Here is a 27700-nt window from a genome sequence, read left to right on the forward strand (position 1 = left end):
AAAATATTGTTCAGTTTCATTCTTTTGGAATTTCATAACTGTTTCTCAATATTAAGGATATTAAGAGACTAAAATTATCAAACTTGATTAATTGTTTAACTTCTGTCCTTGCACTGTGGCCTACTTTCATGTGAATATATTACTATATCAGATAATGAAAGGTTTAGAATCATCAAACTATGTCAGTTGATGCATCTTTTTGTGCGATAATGCTAACAAAGAAGTACGAGTATGCTAACCAAAAGATGAAAGGTGACGGTGACGTACTTTTGGAATTCCATGGTTTTATCCAAAGATTTGGGAAATTTTCTTAAAATGTTGCTGGAAAATTACTGAAGGAGCAACATGTATCCATAGAATATCAGCTACAGATTCTTTGCAATGTTTACCTCTGGACACAAAGGGGGATTTTAGTGGGTGTATAATTAAGTTTATTTGTTTAAAAAATGTTATGTTTTTATAAATATCAAGGGCAGACAGACGATAATATATAATTTTTCCAAGATTTTGTTATTGAAGAATTACTATTTGACATGTTTACTCACAAAAAATTTGAGGTATCTTACCAGGCATTTGTGCAAGATACCAGAGGATGGTATGTCTTAAACCCTTTAGGAAAAAAAATTAATCAGCCAAAATCAAAATTTTTGTGTTTCAAATTTTTAAAAACAATTAGAAACCGGTTTAGAAATCAGAAAGTTATTAAAATGTATATTTTTCATAAACTATGAAGAAACACAAAACATATATTTGGGGAACGTATCGTCTGTCCTTAAGTCAACATGGCCTGTTTAGTTTCTTTCTTTAGAATGAACGTGATGAATGAGAATAAAAGTTTTTAGTTTTTCATACGTCAAAGATTTAAAACTCGACTAAATAATACTGATCACATATATATATCTAAATTTATTTCTTTGAACAGTAAACAATTCACAATCATGTTCACACATCACCAGGCGATGCAGTATTTGATTGCCCTGAAAGACGAGCGCCGAGGGAAGGCCAAGTCGGAAGTTCTTGAGGAAGAGGGGTTATCTAACAGTGTAAGTAAATGTAGATATCAAACTTCTTTCTCTTCTATAAATAACTCTGTAGTACATGTCATTGTGTAGGCCATGCAGTACATCCTTAAACTTAAAGACGAGCGAAACAGGAAAGCTCGTTCAGAAGTTCTGGATGACGGCTTATTAACAAAGGACGTGAGTATAGAGAGATACTAGTAGCCGGGGATTGTATTGCTAGTTCACACCCGGGAGGCTTGTATAGTGGTGTAGTGGCTCAGTACTAATTAATTAACATACTAACATGTGTTTATTTCATTTATGTTTTAATTATATTGTTTACAATTTTACAATATGCACTTGTTAATTATTCATACTTATAAGTGTGTATTTGTTTGCAATTTATTATTTATTTATATACCAGGTAGTTTATTTATTACTCTATTTATCCCACTATTTGATTACTGTAGATTCCTTATTTTTCGAGAGTACTTATTATCGGGAATGGGCTCTTCAACGGTAAATCGCGAGAAAAATAATTCGCGAATGGATGGTTCATCAAGAGATTTTACATAAATTTCAGCATCAGAAAAGTTAAGGAGAGTAATTTTATTTCGCGCATATATCACGCGTATATCTAGGAATTTACATTATAACCCCAGTACAGGTTGTAATGCAGGTTTTGACTTTAAAGCCTAAAGCTTATGTAGGATGCTTTATTTATAAAGGGAATTTTTAAATTGCTGCTAGGCCATGATGAGATCAAAAAATTGTTTTGAAATTCCAAATATATAAAAGGATATAGGAAAAATCTTCATATGAAGGATAAACATATCTCAATATAACTATAGGTGAGCATACATGCCTATCAATGTTGATTCAAGCTTGCTAAAAATTTGCCAATTTGGAATCCAGAGGGCAAATTAATGAGTTTGTTTTTCAAAAAGAAGAAAATATACAATCCAGTGGGTCAAATTTTTTATCAGGATAGAATTCTGAATAAAAACTTTTACTTTTTGGGACAAACCTCTTTCTTTACATTTATGAATACAGTCTGTATACATTTTATGGCCTTTACATTTAATACAGAAGAGGAAATAAAAAATGAATTACAAACTTAGGCCTAATAAAATACTGGCCTTCTGTTACTGAGTTGATTATTAAACAATGTATGTCTTTTCCGTAATATTTAAATTATTTTAGCATGGAAATATTGCTGAATTTATATTTTTGTAATACATAGAATGCTTTTTGTTCTTTGAAAATGTCCATATATTGCAAATACTTACATTTAGAGTAAAATATGCTTACAGCAAAGTCCCAGGGAAACCAATTTTCAATTGTTATAAAAGTATGAAGTTAATGTGTTATGTTAACAATGCATTTGAAGACCATGGGAAATTAAAATCACTATGTTGTAAGTGTCAACGGTTACTATGTTTTTAGTTTAGTTTAGTTTAATGAAGGATATGGAGATAACGAACAAAATTCAAAATCAAAGTCCATAAAACAATACAAAACATGAGTAGAGCAAACAAGGGCCTGTAAAACATAGAGGTGGGATCAGGTGCCATGGAGGAGTATATATATATATATATATATATATATATATATATATATATATATATATATATATATATATATATATATATATATATATATATATATATATATATATATAATATAATGTATGAGTTTTACCATATCCTTATCCCTTTTACAGCACGAGTTTTACCATATCCTTATCCCTTTTACAGCACGAGTTTTACCATATCCTTATCCCTTTTACAGCACGAGTTTTACCATATCCTTATCCCTTTTACAGCACGAGTTTTACCATATCCTTATCCCTTTTACAGCACGAGTTTTACCATGCCCTGACAGAAGACGATGTTCCAGATGAAGCAGAGAACATGAAGCCGAAAGATTTGACAGTGGAACTCTTCAGGTTGGCTTAAGGGGCATATAGTGCATTGGGGTACAAATAAACAAACATAATCACATATTTTCTCAAAGACAAAGTCTAAGATAATATAGATTCTGAAACACTGATTGAAAATCTTCATCAAATAAATGTATCAGTAATTCAGAATGTTTCATTTTTTCAACTTTTCTTGATAACCTCTAGAGGTAGGCAACTGACAATTAAGTCTCCACATTAAAGACATGCACACATCTAGAAATAAATTATGTCTTTGAAGTAGGTTTTCCTGTTACCTAGAACCATAAGTTTTACTTTTTTCTTTATTAATTTTTTTTCTTATTGTTTGAATGGAATACTATTTACTTCAAGAACTTTATAAGACAGGGGATTCTGAAAAAGACGTTGAAATAAAAATAAAAATCACTTGCTCCATCATATAAATTTACACCTTGTTTCATCAAAGTATGACAACATTTTGTTTCCATAGATTGTCTGATGCCTCGGGAAATCTGACGTTTAAAGTAGAGAAGAGTGGGTCAGTATCCACGTCTGATTTGGACAGCAAGGTGAGTGAGCGCTGAAGACTGCTGTTTAAAATATTTTCTACTGGGAATTTGACATCAAACATCGAAACTTTCAGATCTGTCTTAGGTCAGACTTGCTTAAAACTCGCCATAGTTTGGATGAGTATAACAATCAGAAATATTTATATTTCTGTTGACTTATTTAACATTAGGATGTGTTTATTGTCAACACCAAGAAAGCTGTCTAAATTCAGATGAGTGTAACAATGAGATAAATATATTTCTGTTGACTTATTTAACATTAGGATGTGTTTATTGTTGACACCAAGAAAGCTGTCTTTGTCTGGATTGGATTGGAAACCTCTGTTGCTGAGAGAAAGAATGCAATGACTTATGCCCATGTAAGTAGAACTGTATTATTAATAGTGATAAAAGAAAGAATGCAATGACTTATGCCCATGTAAGTAGAACAGTTACTGTATTATTAATAGTGATAAAAGAAAGAATGCAATGACTTATGCCCATGTAAGCAGAACTACTTAAGTTTATGATCAATATGGACAAATGACGCATCTTGATTTACACTTAATTGTCCCAAACAATCTTTTATTAATTAATGTTATGGTGTATTTTATCCAAATTTGTAAGTTTTTCCTTAAAGCAAAACTAGATCTTATATTTGTTATGATGATGATCATTGCCATGAAAGTTCATTCATAAGATTTTGAGGATTAATAAAGTTACCTTATGTCTGAATTTTCAGAAATATCTACAGAAAACTGACCATCCACTTCTGAGCGTCACATGCTTGTCTGAGGGAAAACATGACAGACAGATCAGGATGGCTCTCAGCGCCTAGTTACCCGAGGACAAAGGCCGAGGCTTATCTAATCCATTGATTAATATTTGACACCGAGAGATGACAGTTTCTGATTTGAAAGAAACTTTTAATATGTTGTTTTGATATCAGATATAATCGTAGTTTAAATGTTTTGATGTAGGTTTTAGCAATACATAGTTTTCTATCCAATGAGATGGATTTCTTATCCAAAGATATAGCTATAATTGAGATTTAGCAATATGTATAGTATTATTATGTATGGATTTATGTTCGGGGGAAAATTACCACTGATTGTTGGAAAAACTCATCTTTGTTTCTCTTTATCACTGACCTTTTTTTCACTTTATATGCTTAATTTATATATTTTTCATATATACATGTACATACAATTATCAATGTTACTTAATAAAGGGTAGATTATATGTGTTTTGGGGTTTATGATTATTTTTGGAATTCTTTTTCATTCCTTTCTTTTTTTCTAGTTTTATAGTGCTATTTTCTTGTGCAATAATGCTGCATATCGCAGATCATCCTTATATAGAAATAAAAATTATAGCATTCGATGTACTAGTATTTATATTCATTGAAGCAGTGCACATGTTGTAAATAGGAAATAGACTATATATAAATAAGAGATCCAACAGCCAAAAAAAAGTTTATCATTTATTTTTTCCACAAAAGGCTCATATTTGAGGTAGAAATAATGTAATTTTCAGATATTTTGCATTATAATTGTTTATAATGGCATTATGTTTTAATTATATTTTCTAGCATTGGTCAATCAACTTATTCACTCCATAATCCTAAATTATAGCAATATGAGCTGCATTTTTGATAATTTAATTTTGCTGGTAAACTGTGTTATTATGATTAATTTGTATGTAATTTAAACCCCTATGACCAAAAAGCCAAAAAAATTAAAGTTTAAAATTTTTCATAAGTAACATTTCTATTCAACTGAACATACAGTATAATATAAAAAATCATTATTGTACAGGACTACAATAATTCAATTTTGCTTCAACCAAAGCTAATAAAAAAATATTCATCGCAAAAATGAACAACAGAATTTTATTGATGTTTTAATTTTTCTGTCATAGAAATATTAATTAAAAAATTTGCAACAGAATTTTCCGATCTAAAATATGCAGCTTACATTGCTTTAATTCTTTAACGAGTCTGTATACTTTATTTGCCTCCCAATTATTCAGTCTCATCTCTGTCCCTGCTTGTTGTGATCTTTTTTTATGATGACAGAAAATGCCAAACTGTCTGTTTAGATGAAAACGTATCTGGAGGTGTATAAATAAAGTTGGTAAATAAATGTGCCTGGATTTAGGGAGGGAAATATAATTGACTGACCAGTACTGGAAAGTGGAGAAATTCTCGCCATTATTTCCATTACGGGATCTGTAGCGTTATAGTCAAAGACTTAGACATAAAACCATAACACTACACTTCTGAAGCTAATGAAAGTGAACACTGTACTGTAAAAGAAGGATATGAAGATAATGAACAGTATTCAATCTCAAAGTTTATAAAACAATACAAAATTAGAGCAGAGCAAACATGGACCCCCGAAACATCAGAGGTGGGATGAGGTGCCATGGAGGAGTGAGCTTCCCCTGCCGACCGGTCACACCCACCGTGTGCTCCTTGTCATCAGAAAATAACGGAAAAAAATTCGTCGTCAATTCAGTGTATAAATATGGACTAACAATTGGTATGAAAAGCGTCAGTCAGCATTTGACTCAGTGATAAACTGTATTTGCTGACAAGGTCATTGTATCGACCATAGAAATTACGAAATGATGACTTTAAACGAGACTGCTGATATTCTTGTTTCGTCAACTTGCTTGTCAATAATTTACCTTGTTTTAGAAATTGTTCATAGTAGAGCATGATCTTGCGTATCGAATCAACTGAGATATATATACTCTGTATGCAGGGTATATTGCTGCATAAGTAAGGGAAGTTGACGATGGAAAGTTAAAGTCATCACGTTTATCATATAGCTGGGTTGTTAGATTACCATTAGTGTCTTTTTCAAGTAAAATATCCAAGTATGAAACAGAAATGTCAAACTCTGTGGTATCTTTTATCTCAAGCTCACCAGGATATATCGTATCGACGTAGGAATGGAAATTACGTGTATATGGAAACGTATATTGCTGGTGGAAGATTTGAAAGAGTCGCAGCAGATATAGCCGGCCCATTTCCTAAAACTGCAAATGACAATGTATATATTTTAGTTATATCGGACTACTTTACAAAATTTGCGGAGATTTTTCCTATACCGAACATGGAAGCAAAAACAATAGCTACTGTCTTTTTCCGGGGATGGATTAAAAGATACGGATGTCCATATGAATTTCATAGTGATCAAGGTGTACAATTTGAAAGTTTAGTGTTTCAACATTTGTGTTCAATGTTTGATATTGCGAAAACAAGGACAACTGCATTTCATCCTCGATCCGACGGAATGGTGGAAAGACTAAACAGGACAATTAAAGAGATGTTGTCGAAATATATAAATGTGAAACAAACTGACTGGGATGATTACATTGATTGTGTTGTGATGGCTTATAACTCTTCAGTACACGACACAACTGGGATTACACCGTACCGCATGATGTTTGGTTCGGAGATGACTGTACCCGTAGATTTACAAACAGAATCACTGGAAATCGGAAAAGGAGAAAAGATAACAGAAACGAAATATGTGAAAAGTTTGTGTAAAAGCACGACAGAACTTTGGGAGCATGGTAACGACCCGAGTGGTTTCGACCTACTTATAATTATATACATACAGGTAAATAGAGGGGTTCAAACTATAAGGGAACAAACCCCTTAGGTAAACACATGGTTTCAATGAATGACATCAACAAACTGAATCACATCAACAAAATCACGTCGGCGCAAGGGCATATCCTATCTAATTTAAAATAAACATTGTGTAATATTAAGGAGAATGTTCTTAAAATTAATGAAATTGCTGCACAAATCCTATGCACTTTCTCAATCGATAAAAATTTTAGAAAACTTACACCGGACTGTGAATTTTTACCCTCTTTAAACTTAAAACTGCACGAATAGTAACTAAACAATTGCAGTGCCGACATTTGTGCAGCAATATCTTAAATCCTTGAAATATTCTGCGTCTTTTTATACCTTGTCTCTGTGAAACAAAGTAAGGTATGCCCTTGCGCCAAAGCGATTTTGTTGATGTTTCTTATAAACTTGTGTAGTAGAGGTCGATGACGTCATAATATGACGTCATAATGTGTACTGGCTATCGCATGTCGTGGGTACCAAGAATGTATTAGAAAACAAGTCTTAACATTTTCTGTGCGGTAGGTAGAGCAATTATGATATTTAATTGGATATTTTGCATATAGATCTCCATATGTAGCCTTAACTCACTTGCGTAGATAAACATAATTATCTAGTAATATTTTTAATAATGAATAAACAGTCACGATCGGTTAAAAAAATCTGAATATTTTGAATTAGACCCCCAAAAATGTTTTTAAACTATCGAAATTGTTATAATTAAAATTGCCTAGGAACGAAACCACTCAGGTCAAAACCACGCGGGTCGAACACGGAAAAGGGTCAAAACCACGCGGGTCGAACAAGGAATCGGGTCGTACCCACCCGCATTCACAGAGACGAAATATGTGAAAAGTTTGTGTAAATGCACGAGACAGAACTTTGTGAGCTGTCCGGAGGCAAAATAAAAATTACGATAAAACTGCCGTACGAAAAACTTACAATGAATGTGATATTGTGAGAAGATTTCAGCCAAAACAAATAAAACAAAACTTAAATTAGCTCGGAACTGGACTGGACCTTGGATTGTGACTAAAAAATTAAGTGATGTGTTATTTGAAATCAGACATTCAAGGAAATCTTATCCCGTAATTGTCCTTGCAGACAATTAAAATCGTTCCATACGGAAAAAAAAAAAAACAGTTTTCCTCAAAATCAAAGAAATACCCGAGAACGGGAAAACTGGATCCCTCCTCAACTTCTAAAGAGACCGCCGTATCCCCGCGCATGAGAAAAGTCAGCGCGGCAAAGACGAACCGCGGCCTGTGTATTCCAGCTGCAGAGCCTATATCCGACTTGACCAGTCACGTGATACACAAAAACGGGGTACATCTACAAAAACAAGACGGGGAAGGGCCATTCGAAAACCAAAACGTTATGAGGACAGTATTATGTGAAAAGTGTGGTTTATTATTCAAAAGATTAGACAATTTCAAAAGACATTTCCAAAGACTTAATGAAGATGCCGTGAAATCGTTCAATTGTGGATTTTGTGGTGAAAGTTTTAACAGGATTGACAATTTGAAGAGACATGTTAATGCCAGACACGAGGATTATTCTAAAGAACTAATTAGCGAATTCGATTTAAGTGCTTTTGATTTGTAAACCTATCCAAATAAAATTAAGAGAAGCAGAATTAAAATGATATTCAACCTTACAGGTCTTATTTATTTATTATTTTTTTAAATTTTTTTTTATCAAATTTAGTTGCCATGAAAAAAAAATATGTCAGTTTTTTTTAGGATAGATTTTTAAAGGAAGGATTATTATCAGGGAAAACTGACTGCCAAAAAGTAAAAAATTGTTGTTCAGTAAAAGTGTTGGATTTTCCCTGCATCTCCTCTTACCACCCTCACCCGAAAATATAATTTATATTCGCTTGTTTTGTTCACAAGAACATCCCCACCCCCCTGGAATATGCAATTAAGGTTATAAATTCATATGCTAAAGCAAGTAAAAAGTGACCTTGGACCCCCTCTGGAAAACGCAGACCCCCTGGAAAACGCGGATTTCTGTTAAATTGGAATGAACAGTCGGTGGTTTGGATTATAAGAAATCCACCCCCTGCCCACGAAATAATTTTTGACGTTTGGGCAAGTTTACGGTTGTTTTTTTTTTTTTTTTGTTTGATTGTTTGGTTTGTTTTTTTTTTTTGGCTTGTCAATTAATTTTTTTTTTTTTGGACTGGGGTGGATCCCTCCCCTGGAAAAATTTCCTGGATCCGCGCCTGTATTATGCATTTTGGAATCTTCAAATTGTACTTAACACAAGTATATATTCTGTTATATACCTGATCATGTGATCAAGTTTAAGCCAATCAGACAGGATGAAATAAGAGTTGAGTAAGTTACAGACTCCACTCCAAGACTCCACTCCGCTTTTTTCCCCAAGCCGTTTAACAGTCTAGTCGAACCCTCAAACGGGGGTAAACGGAAGTAGGAAAACCGTACCTTCAAACAGGGGTACACGCATGCGCAGACACAAATTTGATAGATTAAAGAAAAAGAGTGCCGTTTTCACGGAAAAACGTGTGGTCCACAAAATATGCTCGTGCAAAGTGATGGATTATTTCGTAGCTCTGTATGTACTCAAATTTGATAGATTAAAGATGTTTAAAGAGATTGAATTGCGAAAAAGTTTATGCTTATTGCAAAAATCGAGACTTTTTCTCTCCCAAAGTTAGCGTATTCTGTGCCTTGACCTCCATGCTTGATACAACTAGATTTTTTTATTTGTAGCGTTATTAATTTCCGAGCATGTAAATCCTAAATAATTAATATTCCATCCCCAAACACTACTATATTCCTTTTCTCTTAAATGAAAACACGGCATAAAGTTCACAATTTTTGTGATAATTTTTGGCGATAAATCCAAAGCATAGCATATAAACAAAACAAACGAGTGACTTGGTCAAAACTTTCCTAACTACTCCTGCGTTTTTACAATATTTAATGATTATACTGAAAAACTTACTCCTCCCATGACGCAATAATCTAACTCCTCTTTCCAAAATAACTCCTCACTGGGAATACAAATACAAAATCTGGGTCAGTGCAGAGGAGTAAAAGAAATAAATAGGTTCCTGAATCACACGTTAGCTAAAATAATGAAATACCGCAGTTAACTTTAAATAATTAAACAGTTTATACAAAATAATATATAGACATAATATGAATAACTGTAAATCTGCTACACTTCCCCTCACGCAAGTTTTGTGAATATTGTACTCCTCAGATGGCTTAATCATTGTATTGACCTCAAAACGCAGCAATAATTGTATATTGTTTATAATTCTGTAAATGATTGGTAATGCGTAACAATGCCTTCAATATTAGGATCTACTTTATATGAAAGAAAACACAGTTGCAACAGCTTAATTTGATTTCAAGTCTATATGTGTAAATCAATATAAGAGAACAACAAGAAACAGAAGCAAGCTTGCGTCAAAAATCGGCCGAAAACCAATTTAACTGGTCCTTTCAATGAAGCAATTAGAAACTGAAATGCTAGATCTGCATGTTATAAAAATATCTTATATTTATCTGTTAATTGATATAGTCCTGTGACAATGAATATATGCATGCGACATTACAGGATATTCTTCAATACATAATACAATTATGTACATTACTACATATATAAGCAAACTACCCATAGTCCCCTGCGTATCCGTATACTGTTTGGTACAAACGAACTAGATTTAGCGAAAGTTAGATGTTTTTAAAGTAGTTTAAACATTTAAAGATAAAAACTTAAGTTTAAACCACAGATATATAGTTTTACTTAAAAAAAAACGCAACAAATATGTGGGGCTCTTCGCTCCCTCTCAGAGGATGTTAACTACGACGTTCTACAACTCCCTTTAAATCCGCCACTACATTTCTCCTCTTTTCTGCGAGATGTGGCGGGAGAAGACTTGGCATACTGTATTACTGTAGAACACGCTTTATCCTTGTCTGTTGGAGCAAAATCTCGTAATATTTTGTCTGATAATAAAATTGTCATTTCATCATTTGGAAAACTTCTTTCGGAAATGTATATATATATATACACGGTATTTTAAGATATATTCAACAAATTCTGTTTAAATAGAGAAAGTAAAACTGGTTATAAATACTACAAGTTTGGCTTTCCAGAAAGCCTGAAATGTCATCTATTTGGCTTCATTAATGTCACAGAACAAACAGTAAAGTGTAATTTTTTCTCAACTATTACAAATTTTTCTATTCTTCTGGGGAAGGGGAGTGACAGCTTACCTGAACAATTTTAGATTAGGAAAAAGGACAGTGATCAAAATCTTATGCTGTGGATGAGAAGGGAATATTTTAATTTTTTTTCAAAAAACAAATTCATTTTGTTAAGTACATGACTATATACTCGAACAGAAAGTGTGGATAAGGGAGGGGCTGGCATTGAACAATTACAGCAGTAAAAAGTTAAAAGGGCTGGTACGCAGATTTGTAGATCTGATTTTCTAAAATTGTTTAAATAATATCACGATTTATATGTTGCTATAGCATTTTACACTGCAAGAAATATACTAAAATAATGTTTCAAAGTCTCTTTTATCTGTAAATTATTAAAACTACAAACTTTGAGACAAGTTTCATTGACATATATCCTAGCACTTTCACAAAGTAAGCTTATTCCATGATAGAGATAACTCTTTACGACAAAAGTGTTCAATATCCCTTTATAAATTTGTCAATTGGAAGAGTTTTTTGTGCAATTTTGCCCAGTAAGCCATGCTATAATTGAATTTTACATCGCATTTCCATTTCCTCTTAATAATCATAAGATTATTTTTAATGTAAAAAAAAATGTTTATGTCCCACTACGCAGTATTTGTAAAATTTATATTTAAAAAAATCACAAGAATTACTCGGGTAAAATCTTAGCCTTCCTTTTGACGTTACATATTGCATGTATTTCGCAGCTTCTTACTCCATGTACTCTGACAGCGGACAGAAGAGATAACAAAATCAACTCCAAACCCTTTCCAAACATTTCACGTTAACTAAATTCCCATTCCTTAAAGTGATATGGTCGTCAAACCCCTTTGGTTTTAAAGGGGGAAATGAACTAAACTTACATCAAAAAGTTAACTTAAAAAGTCGACTTTTAACAGCACTGGTGGGTTTAGAGGGTGCCCAGACTCACAGTTTTTTTCTCCAAAATATACATAATATTTAATTAAATCATTTTTTGTGTGGCTTTGGGCCCCTACCAGTAAGTAATTACAGTAAGTAATAACATTTAAATGCTATCAGCTAAAATCAAGCATTTACAAATTATCAGAGAAAAGTTCTCATTTGCCAACCCCGAACTTACGGCTATTTTCGGATTATAGAGTATTGTGCCATTAGTGGCCGTCCAAATTCACATGCAGTGCGTATATTTTTGTGTTTTAGTAAACTTTATGTGCATACTAAACATATACTATTATGCATTATAATTTGGTCTTCATTTCAATAATATAGGAGGAGTGAATTAAAGATGTTTTTGACATTTATGCAATTAAAACTGCATAAAGAAAATGATTGCAAGTTCTTTAATCATGATAAATCCTTAAAAAGAATAGATAATACATGCAAGAAAATACTCATAATCATTCTTTGTGATCTTTCATTCAATGTCTGTCGTTTTTTTTTTATAGACATTAATGTATCCGCTTATAACTTGTGCTTTAATTTCTCAATGCATTTGATTTTATAATCAGACTTGTATTATTTTTTTTAAAAAATGACACAGCGTTATAGAATGACTAATGTACCAAAAAATTGAAGTTTTCACCATCAATTCCTATTAGTCAGTAATGCGATTACTTATGTGAATGTTTTTATTTAATGTTGCTTTTCTGTGAATTCTTGGATCCACGCTTCGGCTGCAGAGGATCTTTACACACGCGCTGACCTAGTTAGAAGATTCTATCGAGTTCTGGCCATCATTTAGGTATAATAGCCAAGAAGACTTTACATATAAGAACATACAGTGTATATTTTGGAAAACCCCATTATTCAGGCGATTGTGTGTGTTGGTCTCTGTATGAATTCTTTGCAGCTTGTTTTCTTTATCAATAAGAAGACAGATCGCTCCTTGTTTACATCTCTATATTTAGAAAATGCATCCTCGCGTTAAACTGAACAGTCGATGACCTTCGGGTGGCCTCGCACTTTTTGAATGTAGCGTAGTGGAGTCAGCCGAGGATTGCACAGGTGCTTGGGGACGGGACCCCCCCCCCCCCCCTCCCGTGTTCCGTACCCCAAGGATTCTTTGACTTTTTTTTCAATAAAATATTTTTCTATGATATATTTTCAAAGTATTACAACTGAAAAATCCAAAGCTTAAGCTAAAACTAGACCTTTATAAAAATTCACCCTCACTGATACTATAACAGAACAAGGTTGGCAACTTCAACATACGATTTTTGACATCTCGGTAGGAAATCCTCAAAAAATTATGATGAAAGCTACTTACCGACTGGAAGTAAAGGTTTCAATATCTTCAGAGATTATTAATTAATTGATATATCGCTAATTTGTGTCCCATTGTATTTCCAGTCCTGAGGATTTTCATATTTAACTACCGCGACTCATCATTTCAAATGTTCGTGAACGGAAGTCGTCATTTTTACTATTTCTAGAAGGGGAAAACCCATGTTTGTTTCTCCCACAAAAGATACATACAAAGTTTGTGAATCGAATTAACGTATTAAGGACTATAATGAAGCTAAAACAACAGTGTGTATGCGTAAAACAGGTTATACATGTATTGCATAAATAAATTAAAGACTGCTTTAAAATAAAAGTCGGAAGAAAAGAGGGGGGAGGGAGACTTAGGGTGGTCAAGTGACATATAGTAATGCTGCGGTACATGTACGTATTATGCACGGATAAAAAGTAATTCTATTCAACAGACTTAACAACACAGAGATTGTTTCAAACAGTCAAAGTAGTCATGATACTCAGAACGATCTATTTAACTATATTTAAAAAAAAAAAATTTCTATCTGAACTACTACTATAGTAGTACTACGTGATATATAAATTCTTTGTCAGTCATGTTATTGTAAAATTTTATAGGTCTTGATTTAACATTTTTATTTGTATCATTGGAGGATTAAATCCCATCGTACTTAAAAAAAAAAGGAAAAAAAAAAGCAGCTTCAGCAGGTTCATGTTTAAAATGCCCTAATATGTACTGAGGTACCCCCCTTCCAGTTTTAATCCCGAATTCCACATATAAAGGCATCTGTGTTTACATTAGCCGACATACTTGAACAGAAACGACCAAAAATATTTAAAATATTTGTATAAACATCGCAATTTTCGAATATCCATGTTTCGTAAAAATCAGTCGTTTTCCCCTTCTAGAAATAGTAAAAATGACGACTTCCGCTCACGAACATTTGAAATGATGAGTCACGGTAGTTAAACATGAAAATCCTCAGGACTGGAAATACAATGGGACACAAATTAGCGATATATCAATTAATTGATAATCTCTGAAGATATTGAAACCTTTACTTCCAGTCGGTAAGTAGCTTTCATAATAATTTTTTGAGGATTTCCTACCGAGGGGTCGAAAATCGTATGTTGAAGTTGCCAACCATGTTCTGTAATAGTATCAGTGAGGGTGAATTTTTATAAAGGGTTAGTTTTAGCTTAAATTTTGGATTTTTCAGTTGTAATACTTTGAAAATACATCATAGAAAAATATTTTATTGAAAAAAGTCAAAGAATCATTGGGGTACGAAACACAGGAAGGGGGGGGGGTCCCGTCCCCAAGCACCTGTGGAGGATTGCAGACTGAAAAATCGCTGCTTACACTGAGACTTCACAGCAGGAAATCAAACTTAATGTGTGTCATCTCTCGTGAGAGATGACAATAAGGATCGTACTTCATTTCTAAATTTTCCTTGGCTTTCAAATAGCAATTCTTCCTAAAAATAAAAATACAACATTATAAGGTCAAATGTCATTTTTCTTTATTCTATCTTCATACAATGGTATATTCAAAATGAAATTTGCCTAAACACCTTCTAGATTTCATAAAATCAAGTGACAGGTAGAACCTACCTCAGACAGTGATGTGTGTCCCAAGGAAAAGATAAATTGTGAGTTAGGAAGGATAACTCCTATCTATAAACCGTTTCCTTGCATTAGTGTAGCATAACACAGAACATGAAAAAAGTGGGATGCATTTAAATTCAACATATTCACTATATTAGTATAATTCATATGCAAATTTTGTAATAATTTTACTTAATGAAACTACACAGAACATGCCTACCATGAAAATATATGACGTACGTAGAACAAAACTATAAACAACAGGGAGGTAATAAAACGACTAAACATCACCACTTCAATATACTTAAAGAATGGTCACTAAAAAGCGCTACCTCTGTTCAAACTGCAATTTTGCATAAAAACATCTAAACATATTTTGCACTTTTTAATTGATGGGTTAGCATAGGTTAGGCAGAAATACCTGTGTAAATATTTTTTTTTTCTAGTTGACAAATTCATAACACATGCGTTTAGAATGATTTTTGTTAACATTTCAAGTTATAACAGATAAAACCTGAGTAAGAATAGCTTGCTATGAACCTACAAAAATTATATTTACCTTGTTCGGACAATGTCATACGCGAGGGAAGTATTCCAAGTAGAACTCACGACCTGATGTTTTGTTTGTCTATTCAAGAACACTATCAACAATTCAGAACTTATGGTTATCGTTCTTTATCTCCCCCTAGCGGCCAGCAGAAATAAGCCTAAACCGAAAGTAGATCACTCACTTCTTAGCTAGTTCTTCTAAAAGAAAACCAGTTTATAGGCTACTTGGAACTCCTTGTGTAGATTCTCACTTGAGATATTGTAAAACATCCAGGATTCCCGAAGAATTAATGGAGGCTTACACTAGGACTTCACTTCCGGCATACAATCTTAATGTGTCATCTCCCGAGGGAAATGACAATAAGAACATACTTGTGTCCTGTATCACGCGGTCTTTGCTTTAGACCATGCCCAACACGTGTGCCTTTGTCACCGCACCTTATAGTTATGTCAGAGTTTGTCAATCAGGATCGGATGAAACATTTACCCCTTATTTACAAAATTTTAATTTTATGATTGTTGTGCATATCTTGCTAAACATTTAAAACATCCCGTTTTTAATATTCTATTAATATATGAATGTTACATATTTTTTTTTATCAGAAACGCGCGACGACTTTAAACTTTCATATCAAATAACCGACCGCCTCCTGATGGCCGGTAAATAATTAATTAATTTAAAAGAGGAAACTGACTAGTTTGTGGCCTATAGCTAATTGTTTCGTTATTTTCAAATTTTGTTTTGTCAATCTCTATAAAAAAAAATAATATAACAAAAGTAGCCCTTTCATTCCGTCAATCCATAGATATATCGACTTCACAGAAATTTTATCGACCGACCACGATAAATCTGTAACCGCCAGGAAGGGAGAAAATGTATGGCTGGACTGGGAATCGAACCCGGGACCCCTGGATCTCCACTGAGTCAGGTGCTCTCCGAGGCCGATATCCACGACCCAAACCGAAAGGGCTATTTACAGATCTTCCTTTTTTCACTTTATGGAGTGTACTCAAATATAAGTGTCAATACAACAGCTATATTTGTATATGGAGGACATATTGCTTACTCGGCTTAAAACAATAATTATCGTTCAATCAATCATAATACATGCAGATATTGTACATAGGAGCTTGTCTTCCAGATTGTTAAATGTTAAATAAATTTTAAAAAGTTTGAATCTTCTTTAAATACACTTAAAAGTTGTTAAAATAAAGATCCTGACACTTTCAGGCCACAGGTGCTTGAGGACAGGACCCCCCCCCCCCCTTCGATATAGACCCCTGGGCTTTTTCGATTTTTTTCTCATTAAAAATCTTTCATTGCCATATTTGTGATATGATCTATACCAGCAAATCGAAAAATTACCTCAAACAAACGTTCTATTAAATCTACCCTACATTCTCTGTATAAAAATTATATATAAAGAGGGTAGATATTTTTATAAAATGTTAGTTTAAGCAAATTTTCTGAATTGATAGGATAGATTACATCACAAATGTGTCATCCATATATAATGTATGTGAAAAAAGTCTAACAGGCCCGGGGGTCTATATTAAGGGGGGGGGGGGGGGGGTCCTGTCCTCAAGCACCTGTGTTTCAGGCAAGAAAGAACCACGTTTTATAAACAAATTCAAAGAATTGTGGTCCCCCGCTTTCGATGTCTTTGTGGGTGAGATGTCAAATATAAACGCCCTATCATATGTCATTAAGAAATTATCAAAGTTGATTTTTTTTAAAAATAAGGTCAATCATGAAGGCCAAGGTCAAGGAGTCAGAAATCATAGCATGCTTGGAAAAATCTTGTCATAGGTAATACACATGTCAAATATGAAAGCCCTATCTCTTCTCAATTAAAAGTTAAATGGAACACATTGGCGTCGGAAGCAAATTGAAAGTGGGGGGCTAAGTGTAAGAAAAAATTTTTTTGAACCTCCAAAAAAAACCTGACAAGCAAAAAAAAAAAGGGTATGTCTATTTCTCAAACACGAAAATCCTATTTCGGTGGGGGGTGGGGGTGGGGGGGGGGGGGGCAAGGTTCGAACTCCAATACCAAAAATTTTCTTTTAAACGCCAACACTTTTACCAATTTTAACCTATACAAAGTTGTATCTGTGGAAAGTTGGGGGGGGGCTTAACTTACGAAGATATGTTCAATGTCTATACTAAGTATATATTTGGAAAAAAAGTGGGGGGGGGGGGCTTAGCCCCCCTATCTCCCCCGGTTCCGACGCCTATGGAACAAAATGTGTCTGTGAAAATTGATGACCTCGTATGGCAACAAAGCGAAGATTAAACTTTTTTTAAATGTAAAATGAATATATTGGAACTCAAATTTAAAAAAAATAGGTCAAACTGCAAGGTCAAGGTAAAAGGGTCAAATTTCTTGGTATCCAGTGAAAGGTCTTCTCACAAGGATTACTTTTGTGAAGTATGAAAGCCCTAGCCCTTACCATTCAAAAGTTATGGTCAAGGTTAAATCTTTTAAAAAGTAGGTCAAACTCCAAGATCAAGGTCAAAGGGTGTAAGTACTTGATATCAATTGAAAGGTCTTGTCACAAGGATTAAATATTTAAGGTATGAAAACCCTAGCCCTAACCCTTCACAAAAGTTGTATCTAAGGTTCATTTTTTTTTAAAAGTGGGCCAAACTCCAAATTCAAGGTCAGAAGGTCATAGTTCTTGTTACCCCATGAAAGGACTTCTCTAAAGGATTATATATATGAAGTATGAAAGCCCTAGTCCTTACCGTCTTGAAGTTATGGCCAAGGTCAATGTTTTTTCATAAGTACAATAATATCCAAGGTCAATGTCAAAAGGTCAAAGTTCTTGATATCCAATGAAAGGTCTTGCCACAAACAATACATATGTGAAATATAAAAGTCCTAGTATCTACCGTTCAAGAGTTATGCCCAAAATAAAAAAAAATACATTTTTGTGTAAAAGTGGGTCAAACTCCAAGGTCAAGGTCATAAGGTCAAATTTAGTGGTACCCAAAGAAAGGTCTTGTCTCAAGGAATACACATGTGAAATATGAAATTCATAGGTCCACTCAATCAAAAGTTATGGGCAAGGTTAAAGTTTTTGTGACGGACGGACAGACAGACAGACAGACTGACTGACAGACAGACAGACAAATGCGATTTTTTACATAGCTCATATCATTGTTGTGAATAAAACTATCTGTCTGTCGTCTAAATCACAGGTGCTTGAGGACAGGACCCCCCCCCCCCCCCCTTCGATATAGACCCCTGGGCTTTTTCGATTTTTTTCTCATAAAAAATCTTTCATTGCCATATTTGTGATGGCTAATTGTATTCGGCGCGTCGGCGCGCTCGCGCAACAGATTTTGTATATAAAATTTATCGCTTATACAATATTTGTCAGCATCGGGCTCGATATGTCACTCGATATTCCTATACTAATCAAAGTACTGAAAGTACCGATAGGAGTCGATTTTGACGATTTTCAATAAAATTTTATGTTTGATACTTTGTTAACAACTTTTTCAAATTATGTTCATTTATGTTTCATAAGAAAGGTGTGAGAATTAAATGAAAAAGATTCTACAAAGTCAAAAAGGTAAGGTTGTTTTGATCACCATAACCTTAGAATCATATGATATGCCAAAAAAGTAAGACTTTTCCTCTGTTCTATTATTTTCAATAAATTTCAATGTATTTTTCTGACCTAAAGTTTGTTTAAAAGGGCTATTAATAGTAAAACCATTTCTGTAACTAAAGTTACTCCCCATCCTCTAATAAAGACAAGTTAATCTTTAGTAGTATTATTTTTAGAAGTAACAAGGCATCTTGTTCAAACACTTATACCAATGTATGGTAGCTTATTGCCATGAAAATCAAGTCTTTAAAAGGAGGTTTAACTCTCGAGTATAGGGTCATAATGTAATACTGGTAATTTTAATTTGTTACATTGGCGTCGGAAGCAAATTGGTTAAAGCCATATGTGGCGTAACTGATCAAAAAATATATTTTTGAAAAATACAAAATTAAGTAAAGAAATATTAATACATTTAAATTAAAGTTTTTCATACAATTCTGAACACGGAGAACACCTCGTTTCAGCTAATGATACAATTTTGTAATGTGTTATTTAAATCTTTTGTATTTTCTTCCGAGTCGGAGAAAATTCCGAGAATCCAAATTAAATTGTGATATCTTTATAAAGCAATTGACTTAGATTTTGTAATTTACGGAAAAGTTCTATCTTTATATAAAGTAATGATACAAATAATAAGTTATTATAATTTTAGTCAAATAATTTTCATTATACAAACGCCATATATGGCTTTAAGTGAAAGAAAAAAAAAATAAATTTCCAACCTGAAAAATCTTATCAAGCAACCCCCCCCCCCCAAAAAAAGTAAAATGTGTCTATTGTTTAAACAAGAAAATCCCATTTCGGGGGGGGGGGCGAACTTCTTTCAGTACCATTTTTTTTCTTTCAAACTTTACCACTTACAGTACCACTTACCCTTCCTCTAATACTACACTGTCTTGCCTGATGAGAGTTGTGGGAGGGGGGGGGGACTAAATGAACCTACGCCCCAATGTTGAAAACCTATGTGATGTTCATCTTTATAAGCCCCCCCCCCCCCCCCCCCCCGATTCCGATGCCTATGTGTTATGCATAAAGTTGATTTATAAAAACAAAAGCACTAAATGTTTTTTAATGCTATAGTTAAAGTTTGGAGATATAACTATTAATATATAATATGTATGTAGAGAGAGAGAGAAAAGAGAGAATAGGTCAACTAAAAAAATGCAGTAAATTTCGGATTACACTTGCACAAATCGTGGTTAGACATGCATGGATCCAAGGGGATCCGGATCCCTAGAAAATTCATTTTTTTTAATTGACATAGTAAAATTACTAAAGCTATGTCTTAAATCCTTTTACCCTTCCGATATGAGCCACCACCTTCTAAAGAAAATTTTCTAGATCCACCTAACCAAAAAAATTCAATCGGGCTCGGGGTGTCGACTTGAATATAGCCGATAATGCTTAAATTATATATAAAATCGCTGTCATTTGAGTGTTTTAATGCAGGGAGAAAATACTTGTGTGATATTTGGGATAAGATGGACGCGCTGGCGCGCCGACGCGCCGAATACAATTAGCCTTTGTGATAAGATCTATACCAGCAAATCGAAAAATTACCTAAAACAAATGTTCTATGAAATCTACCCTACATTCTCTATATAAAATATATAGAGAGAGTAGATATTTTTGATAAAATGTAAGTTTAAGCAAATTTTCTGAATTGATAGGATAGATTATATCACAAATGTGTCATCATTATAAAATTTATGTGAAAAAAGTCTTACAGGTCCGGGGGTCTATATTGGGGGAGGGGGGGGGATGTCCTCAAGCACCTGTGGTCTAAATGTAAATATTTGTAATGATTAAAAAAATGGAACATGAGTCGGAAAAGTTTTTATTCAAATAAAGCGTAATCTTACAGAGTTCCATTCACATTTTTATTATATTTGAATTTATAATCTATTAAAATCCGTAATAAAGTTCATGTTTTGAAAGTCTTTAGTTTGTATAATTTTTTTATTTTTTACGTAGAATTACATCGTTGAATTGATAAAACTAATTGAACCTATGTTTTTAAAATTTCGAAAATTTCCCGCCAACGAAAATGAAAGTAGCTCTTCAGCAAAAGAAGGGAAATTTCAAAAATGTGACTGATATGAGGAAAATGAGAAGCGAGACGAAGGAAATGTTGGTAAAATGACAGATTCTGGGAAAACAAAAGACTTGTATACGATTAGGGATGTCACGCATGATTTCATCGTCACGGTCCATGGACGCGGACAGGTTCTCCTCATAGGTAAACAATTATACGATGTAGAACTTCAGTGGTGGATCAAGGAATTTCGTAAAGGGAGGGCGCAGTAGAAGGCAGTGGGGTGGGGATGCATTGAATGATCCAGTGAGTTTCCTCATAGGTAAACAATTATATGAAGTAGAACTCACATCATCATGGTTCTTTTGGTTCCTGGTGGAGCATAGGTTCACAAGAACTCACAGCTGTTAACTTATGAGGCTTTTCAACGGCACGGTAAAATTAGTTTGTTAGTGACTCCACACAAAAATATATCAGGTTGATTGCCTTGCCGTCTATGGCATTGTTCAACTCAATATATATTTTTGTAGCAAAGGCATTTAAACAAGTTGGGAACAATTTAGTTCGAATAATCTGACTGTTTCCTGGGTCAGGACAAGCTCTTAGCCCTGCACCACAATTAGAATATGTCCCCTAGCACAGCGGATCCGCTACCAAATGATTTTGAAAAATACAGAATAAAATACACTGGAAATAACTTACGACCAAATTAATCATAGCAAACCTTTTTGAGATTATATATATATGATTTTTATCCTAATTGAAAAATAATCCATAATGATAAAATGGCAAAACTCAAACTTAATGTCTCAACGTTTTTCTTGCTTCAAAGTTACACGCCATGTTGACATTAAGAACTCTATGGATTGTTTTAGGTGATGGCTTTAACTTTTCTATTGTTAACTTCCCTTACTTATGCATACAGAGTGTATATATCTCAGTTGATTCGAAACGCAAGAGCATGCATATGCTCTACCTATCTTAATGAACGATTTCTAAACAAGGTTAATTATTGACAAACAAGTTGATGAAACAGGAATATCAACTGTCTTGTTTAAAGTCATCATTTTGTAAGTTCTATGGTTGATTCAATGACCTTGTCAGCAAATACAATTTATCACTGAGTCAAATGCTGACTGACGTTTTTCATACCAATTTTTAGTCTATTATTTATACACTGAATTGAAGATGGATTTTTTCCGTTGTTTCCTGACAAGGAGCACATGACAATGACATGACATGGCCATGACAAGGAGCACACAGCGGATGTGACAGGTCGGCAGGGGATGCTTACCCCTCCATGGCACCTGATCCCAACTCTGATGTTTCGGAGGTCCATGTTTGCCCTGCTATTATTTTGTATTGTTTTTTACGAACTTTGAGATTGAATCCTTCTTTTAGTAAATGCACTGAGTTTGAGTTATCGCCTGTGTTTATTTTGCTACATTTCCAATTCACAAAATGAATTCTATCGTTAAACCGGGTCTGTATGACAATATCATTTTAATGATAGAACATACTTTCTCGGAATAATTGCATAGGACTCTCACGGTTCCATAATTTTTCTGGTCGGTTCTGATTTTTTTTGGTTTAAAATTGTTTTTGTTTGCTCATGTATACCCATATCAAAAAATAATACAGAAAAGTATATTTTTAATATACTTTTAATACATTCATTTCTGTACTTTCTTAAAATAATACAGAAAAAATATATTATTTTCCTATCACAAAAAATGGGTATATTATTTTTCTATTAAAATCTGACTTTGATATTTTGCAGTGTATTATTTTTGTATTTTTTTTAACTTAGATTATTTTCAGTGTATTATTTTTTGTATTTTGAAGGACTTAGTTTTTTCCAACTGTATTTTTTCTGTATCAATTTTGAACTTAGTAATTTTACAGTAAAATCTCTACAGCTAGAATGTATCATATTTGTATTAAATTTGGACTTAGTAATTTAACAGAAAATTTGACTGTATTATTTTTATATTAAATTTGGACTTTTTAATTTTACAGAATTTGTCTGTATTATTTTTATATTAAATTTGGACTTTGTAACTTTTCAGAAAAGTCCCTACATTTAGACTATATTATTTTTGTATTAAATTTAGACTTGGTAATTTTACAGGAAGATGGTCAGTATTTTTTTTTTTTTATTTTGTATCAAATTTGATTTTAGTACATTTACAGAAAATTCCATAGTTAGTCTGTATATTTTGTTTGTTTTCTTTATTTTCTTTGGGAAGGGGGAAGGGGGGGGGTAGGTTAAATTAATATTGTATTTATGAACTTTATAAATCTTAGAGAAATTCCTTGCAAATATTCTGCTGGTTTTAGATACCGGTACTAGTTTGTAGCATTTTAGAACATTTTTTTTTTTATCATTTATTTATTTTAAAGGTATCTTGGTATCCGAATCGAACTTAAAAAATAATTGGTACTAAAATTTTTGTTAATTCCATTCAGTTATATCAATGGTAATCTAAAGAAATGTCCCCATATTCAGCTGATTAAGTTGAAGATTTTACAGCGGGTTTATATTTCACAGCGGGTTTACATCCAATCTCGGCTAACAAATGATTGCATCATACTACAATGTAGAAATCACGTGATTTACCTGTGCACATGGAAAGTCCCAACTATCAGTATTTCTGTACATACGATGTTTCTTCAGATTTGAGATATTTTGCAGTAATGAATGACAATTATATTTTAAACTAGAGCCGAGCTCGTTGCAAAGCAACGAGTAGGTCTTCCGTCTAAGCTGCGGACAGGAGGAAGTGACCTTGAGTCAAGGTCATGTCACGTTCTAATGTTAAAGCAATATTTTAAGGACAGATATCATCTTATATGTTCTACTACTTAAAAAGTGGATAGTAAAGTTATTTTTGCGACACCATGACACACGCTGGTGATGTCAGAGCATATCCAATTTGTGTGCTACTGTATTGACAAATTCACACATGTTCTTCCAAACAATGCATCCAGCCAGAACATCTATATACTGTATATAGTTATGAGCTACATGTAGGTGGTGTTGTAAAAGGACTAATTCGCCTGATTCCACCTTAATTTTTTTTAATTCTAATCTTTTCGCTGCTAGCGATTATTATTGTTTAAACTGTCTTTTGGGCTGAAATATTGTCCATTTTCTGGGTATTCTGCGTATGCTCAAAGGCGGTCAGCACCACGTGCATCTTACATGTATAAAATTAAATGTCCAGCCTTTCATTTTCACATCAATTTAGGTATATTGCCAGGTAAGAGAGCTACTGTACCACCCATTAAAAAGTGAATATATCAATTTTGCACAAAAAATACGCGCTGAAGCTATATATTTCAATATCGGTGTTTTTCAGCAATCTAAAAATATAACTTACTGTGTGTCTCTAGCACATTCCTTCAATTTTACTACAGTAAAACATTCCTTACAAACTTTTTTTAATAGTCATCCTGAGCTGAATTTGAGATATCGAAAATATCAACTAATTATTCTTCCATTTTGGGTGGAAAAATAATTCGGCCCAACAAGCTTCTTGCAAGTGTCAAGTACTTGGTACTTGATAGAGGTATCTGGAACATTTTGAAATCCATCTTTTGTGCAATTGAGGTAAGAATTCTGAGAAATTATTCCAGAAAACGCAATTTTTTGTACGCAATTAATATATATATACTTATAGTGGCACTGTGGCTCTCTGGTGATCCGTCCCAATTTTTTTTTCAACTAGCGAGCTACACATCTGCAGCTAGCCTTTCAACAAATATATTCTATAAAAATTATGATTTCCTCTTGTTTGTAACTTGCTAGAAATATAGTGTAAAATCCAGAAAGAAAATTATTACCGGCCGCCAGTAGGCGGTCGGTTAGTTGATATGAAAGTTTTAAGTCTGCGGAGTTAGAACAATTTGAATAAAAATATTTAATAACATATTACAGAATATTAAACAAAGATATCCAAATGTTTAACAAGAACACAATAATCATAAAATAAAAAAAATTATAAATAATTTGGTAAATATTAATCCAATCCTGATTGACAAACTCTGACATTACTGACGTGCGGAGAAATTAGCACGAAGCGTCTTATGGAGACATAGTCTAAAACAAAGACCACGTTGCATCTCAACAATTTTATTTTCTCTTTTTAAACAGCATAGACAGGACTTGTTGTACTTATTTCAAAATGCCGTGTAAATTTATATATTTCCTATGGACATTTTTCAAAAATTTGATTTCCTTAAAGCACAGAATCGTGCGACAATTTTGTCCATGAGATTAGGATAAAGCGCGTTTTTACAATGTGCCAAGCATTTTCCCGCCACATTTCAACGCCAAAACAAAGAGACTAAAAGAGAAGAAATGTAGTGGTGGATCTAGATGGATTTGGGGGGTTGTTAACATTTTCTGAGAAAGTCCCACATATTGGGTACCTGTAAAGTGCGAAACGAAATAGAAACGAAACGAAACGAAACGAACTGAAACGAAACAAAATCTGCCGAAACGAAACGAAATTTACCGAAACGAAACGAAACCTACCGAAACGAAACGAAACGAAATAAAAACGAAACTTGCCGAAACGAAACCAAAACTTTCAGAATGTTTATATGGTCTATTTTTACTTCATATGAAATAATTATAGTTCAAGCACTTGTTAACAGAAAATTTAATTTAATTACCGATTATGCTTCCTTCTCAAATGTGTTACCTGTAAAGGCTCGTTTATGTACGGGTCGAAATAAAGTCACTGTACTGTTGTTTTGCGAATGTCTTAAAACATAGGATAAACAAGAGACTTAGAAGATTTAGTATTCCATTCCGAAGTGTCTGGTTTTTCTGTTCAATTATACATGTAATTCCAACTGGAATTTTGTGTACCCTTTCTACTTACATACGGTCCTTTTTTTAGAGGTAATTTTCGAGGAAGAAATGAGTGGTTTGCAATAAAGAGGCTCGACCAGAGACGTCTAAAACGATTTGACTGACAAGGAAAAAGTCTCTCGAAGCGAACGATGTCACTTTTAAGAAGTAAATTATTCAAGAAGATATAAACAAAATATGACAAAGGCGTTGGAGCGGAATGGGGGGTGGTTAGGTTAGCCCCCCCCCCATTTTTTGGAAAGATATATATTATGTAGGCGTTAAAAATTGGGGTTGATCTTTTTCGTTGGTTTAGGCCACCCCCCCCCCCCTACACACACACACTTTCAATTTCCTTCCGACGCCTATGTATGAGCTTGAAGCGAAACAATTGCCAGTGGTGCTTGAACTAAATAAATTTGATATGAAGTAAAAATAGACCATATAAACATTCTGAAAGTTTTGTTTTGTTTCGGCAAGTTTCGTTTTGATTTCGTTTCGTTTCGTCTTGATTTCGTTTCGTTTCGGTAGGTTTCGTTTCGTTTCGGTAGATTTCGTTTCATTTCGGCAGATTTCGTTTCGTTTCAGTTCGTTTCGTTTCGTTTCGTTTCTATTTCGTTTCGCACTTTACAGGTACCCCCACATATTTCATATTTGTTCCGTTTAAATTAAAGTTAAACTTAAGCTAAGTTTAAACTGCGTGCAGAGACGCAGAGGTCTATGGACAGTTTGCTTATACATATAATATTGTACATGCATTATGCATGAAGAAATTCGGCAATGTCGCATCTAAGTATTTCATGTCACGAGAATATTTCAACCGATAAATATAAGAAATTTTGAAAAACAGAACACTCGATTTTCAGTTTCGAATACTTTATCAACATGATCAATGGAAGAATTAATTTTTTGCGGCCGATTTTTGACGCTTGCGTCAATATGTTTCTTGTGAATATTAGAAATGAAATCTTTTTCGAACTCCAGAGAAACGGTCTTTTACGCGCCGAGGGGGTTGTTATCCCTGACATGGGCACCATTTAATGTCCCATCCGACGGACTTAAGATTGAAAAATATGTTAGCTGTTATAAATTTGTAAACTGTTAAAAATAAAATGATCTAAATATATCTCATAAAAGTGCTCTAATCATTTCTATATTTTGTAGTAAAAATCAGTTTCATGTAAATATTCCAAAATTGCATGTACATTAATATTTGTAAAAAGTTCATGTATGGTTTTTGTATTACCAAAAAGTCTACTTCTGATGGGTGTAAAATCTGACCATTCTAATAAAATATGATTCACTGTTATCTGACAGTCACAGGATATACATTCCGGCTGAGACCAAAAGGGAAGAATGTAATATTTTTGTACGCATAATTAAAATTTCTGTGAAATTCGCAGACCATTGTGGAAAATGTTAATGGGATAGCCCATCCTGTGT

At 33.4% G+C, this 27700-nt stretch overlaps 1 protein-coding gene across 2 annotated transcripts; it reads left to right on the forward strand.

Annotated features, from left to right (window-relative positions):
• The first annotated feature begins 366 nt into the window (after window positions 1-366).
• Window positions 367-4853, forward strand: LOC134275518 (gelsolin-like protein 2). Of its 2 annotated transcripts, XM_062757801.1 has the most exons (6): window positions 367-413; window positions 923-1043; window positions 2861-2949; window positions 3413-3491; window positions 3755-3850; window positions 4213-4853. In XM_062757801.1, exons 1-6 carry the CDS (start codon window positions 382-384, stop codon window positions 4306-4308), a joined length of 513 nt encoding a protein of 170 aa, XP_062613785.1. In that variant the 5' UTR covers window positions 367-381; the 3' UTR covers window positions 4309-4853. The 2 variants fall into 2 exon arrangements, with proteins under 2 accessions (XP_062613785.1, XP_062613786.1); XM_062757802.1 differs by lacking the exons at window positions 367-413; window positions 923-1043 and adding an exon at window positions 1059-1199.
• Window positions 4854-27700: the final 22847 nt, after the last annotated feature.

The sequence above is a fragment of the Saccostrea cucullata genome, unplaced genomic scaffold, assembly GCF_032062105.1.
Source record: "Saccostrea cucullata isolate Sc308-1 unplaced genomic scaffold, CSIRO_AGI_Scuc_v1 ctg7585, whole genome shotgun sequence".
Lineage (NCBI taxonomy): Eukaryota > Metazoa > Mollusca > Bivalvia > Ostreida > Ostreidae > Saccostrea > Saccostrea cuccullata.

Bases quoted from the DNA above. Each gene is read 5' to 3' on its own strand.
- LOC134275518 (XM_062757801.1), top strand. From the start codon at position 382: ATGTTTACCTCTGGACACAAAGGGGGATTTTA. The intron at 1,044-2,860 runs GTAAGTAAATGT...TCCCTTTTACAG, and splicing joins AAGAGGGGTTATCTAACAGT to CACGAGTTTTACCATGCCCT. The intron at 3,492-3,754 runs GTGAGTGAGCGC...ATTTAACATTAG, and splicing joins CGTCTGATTTGGACAGCAAG to GATGTGTTTATTGTTGACAC.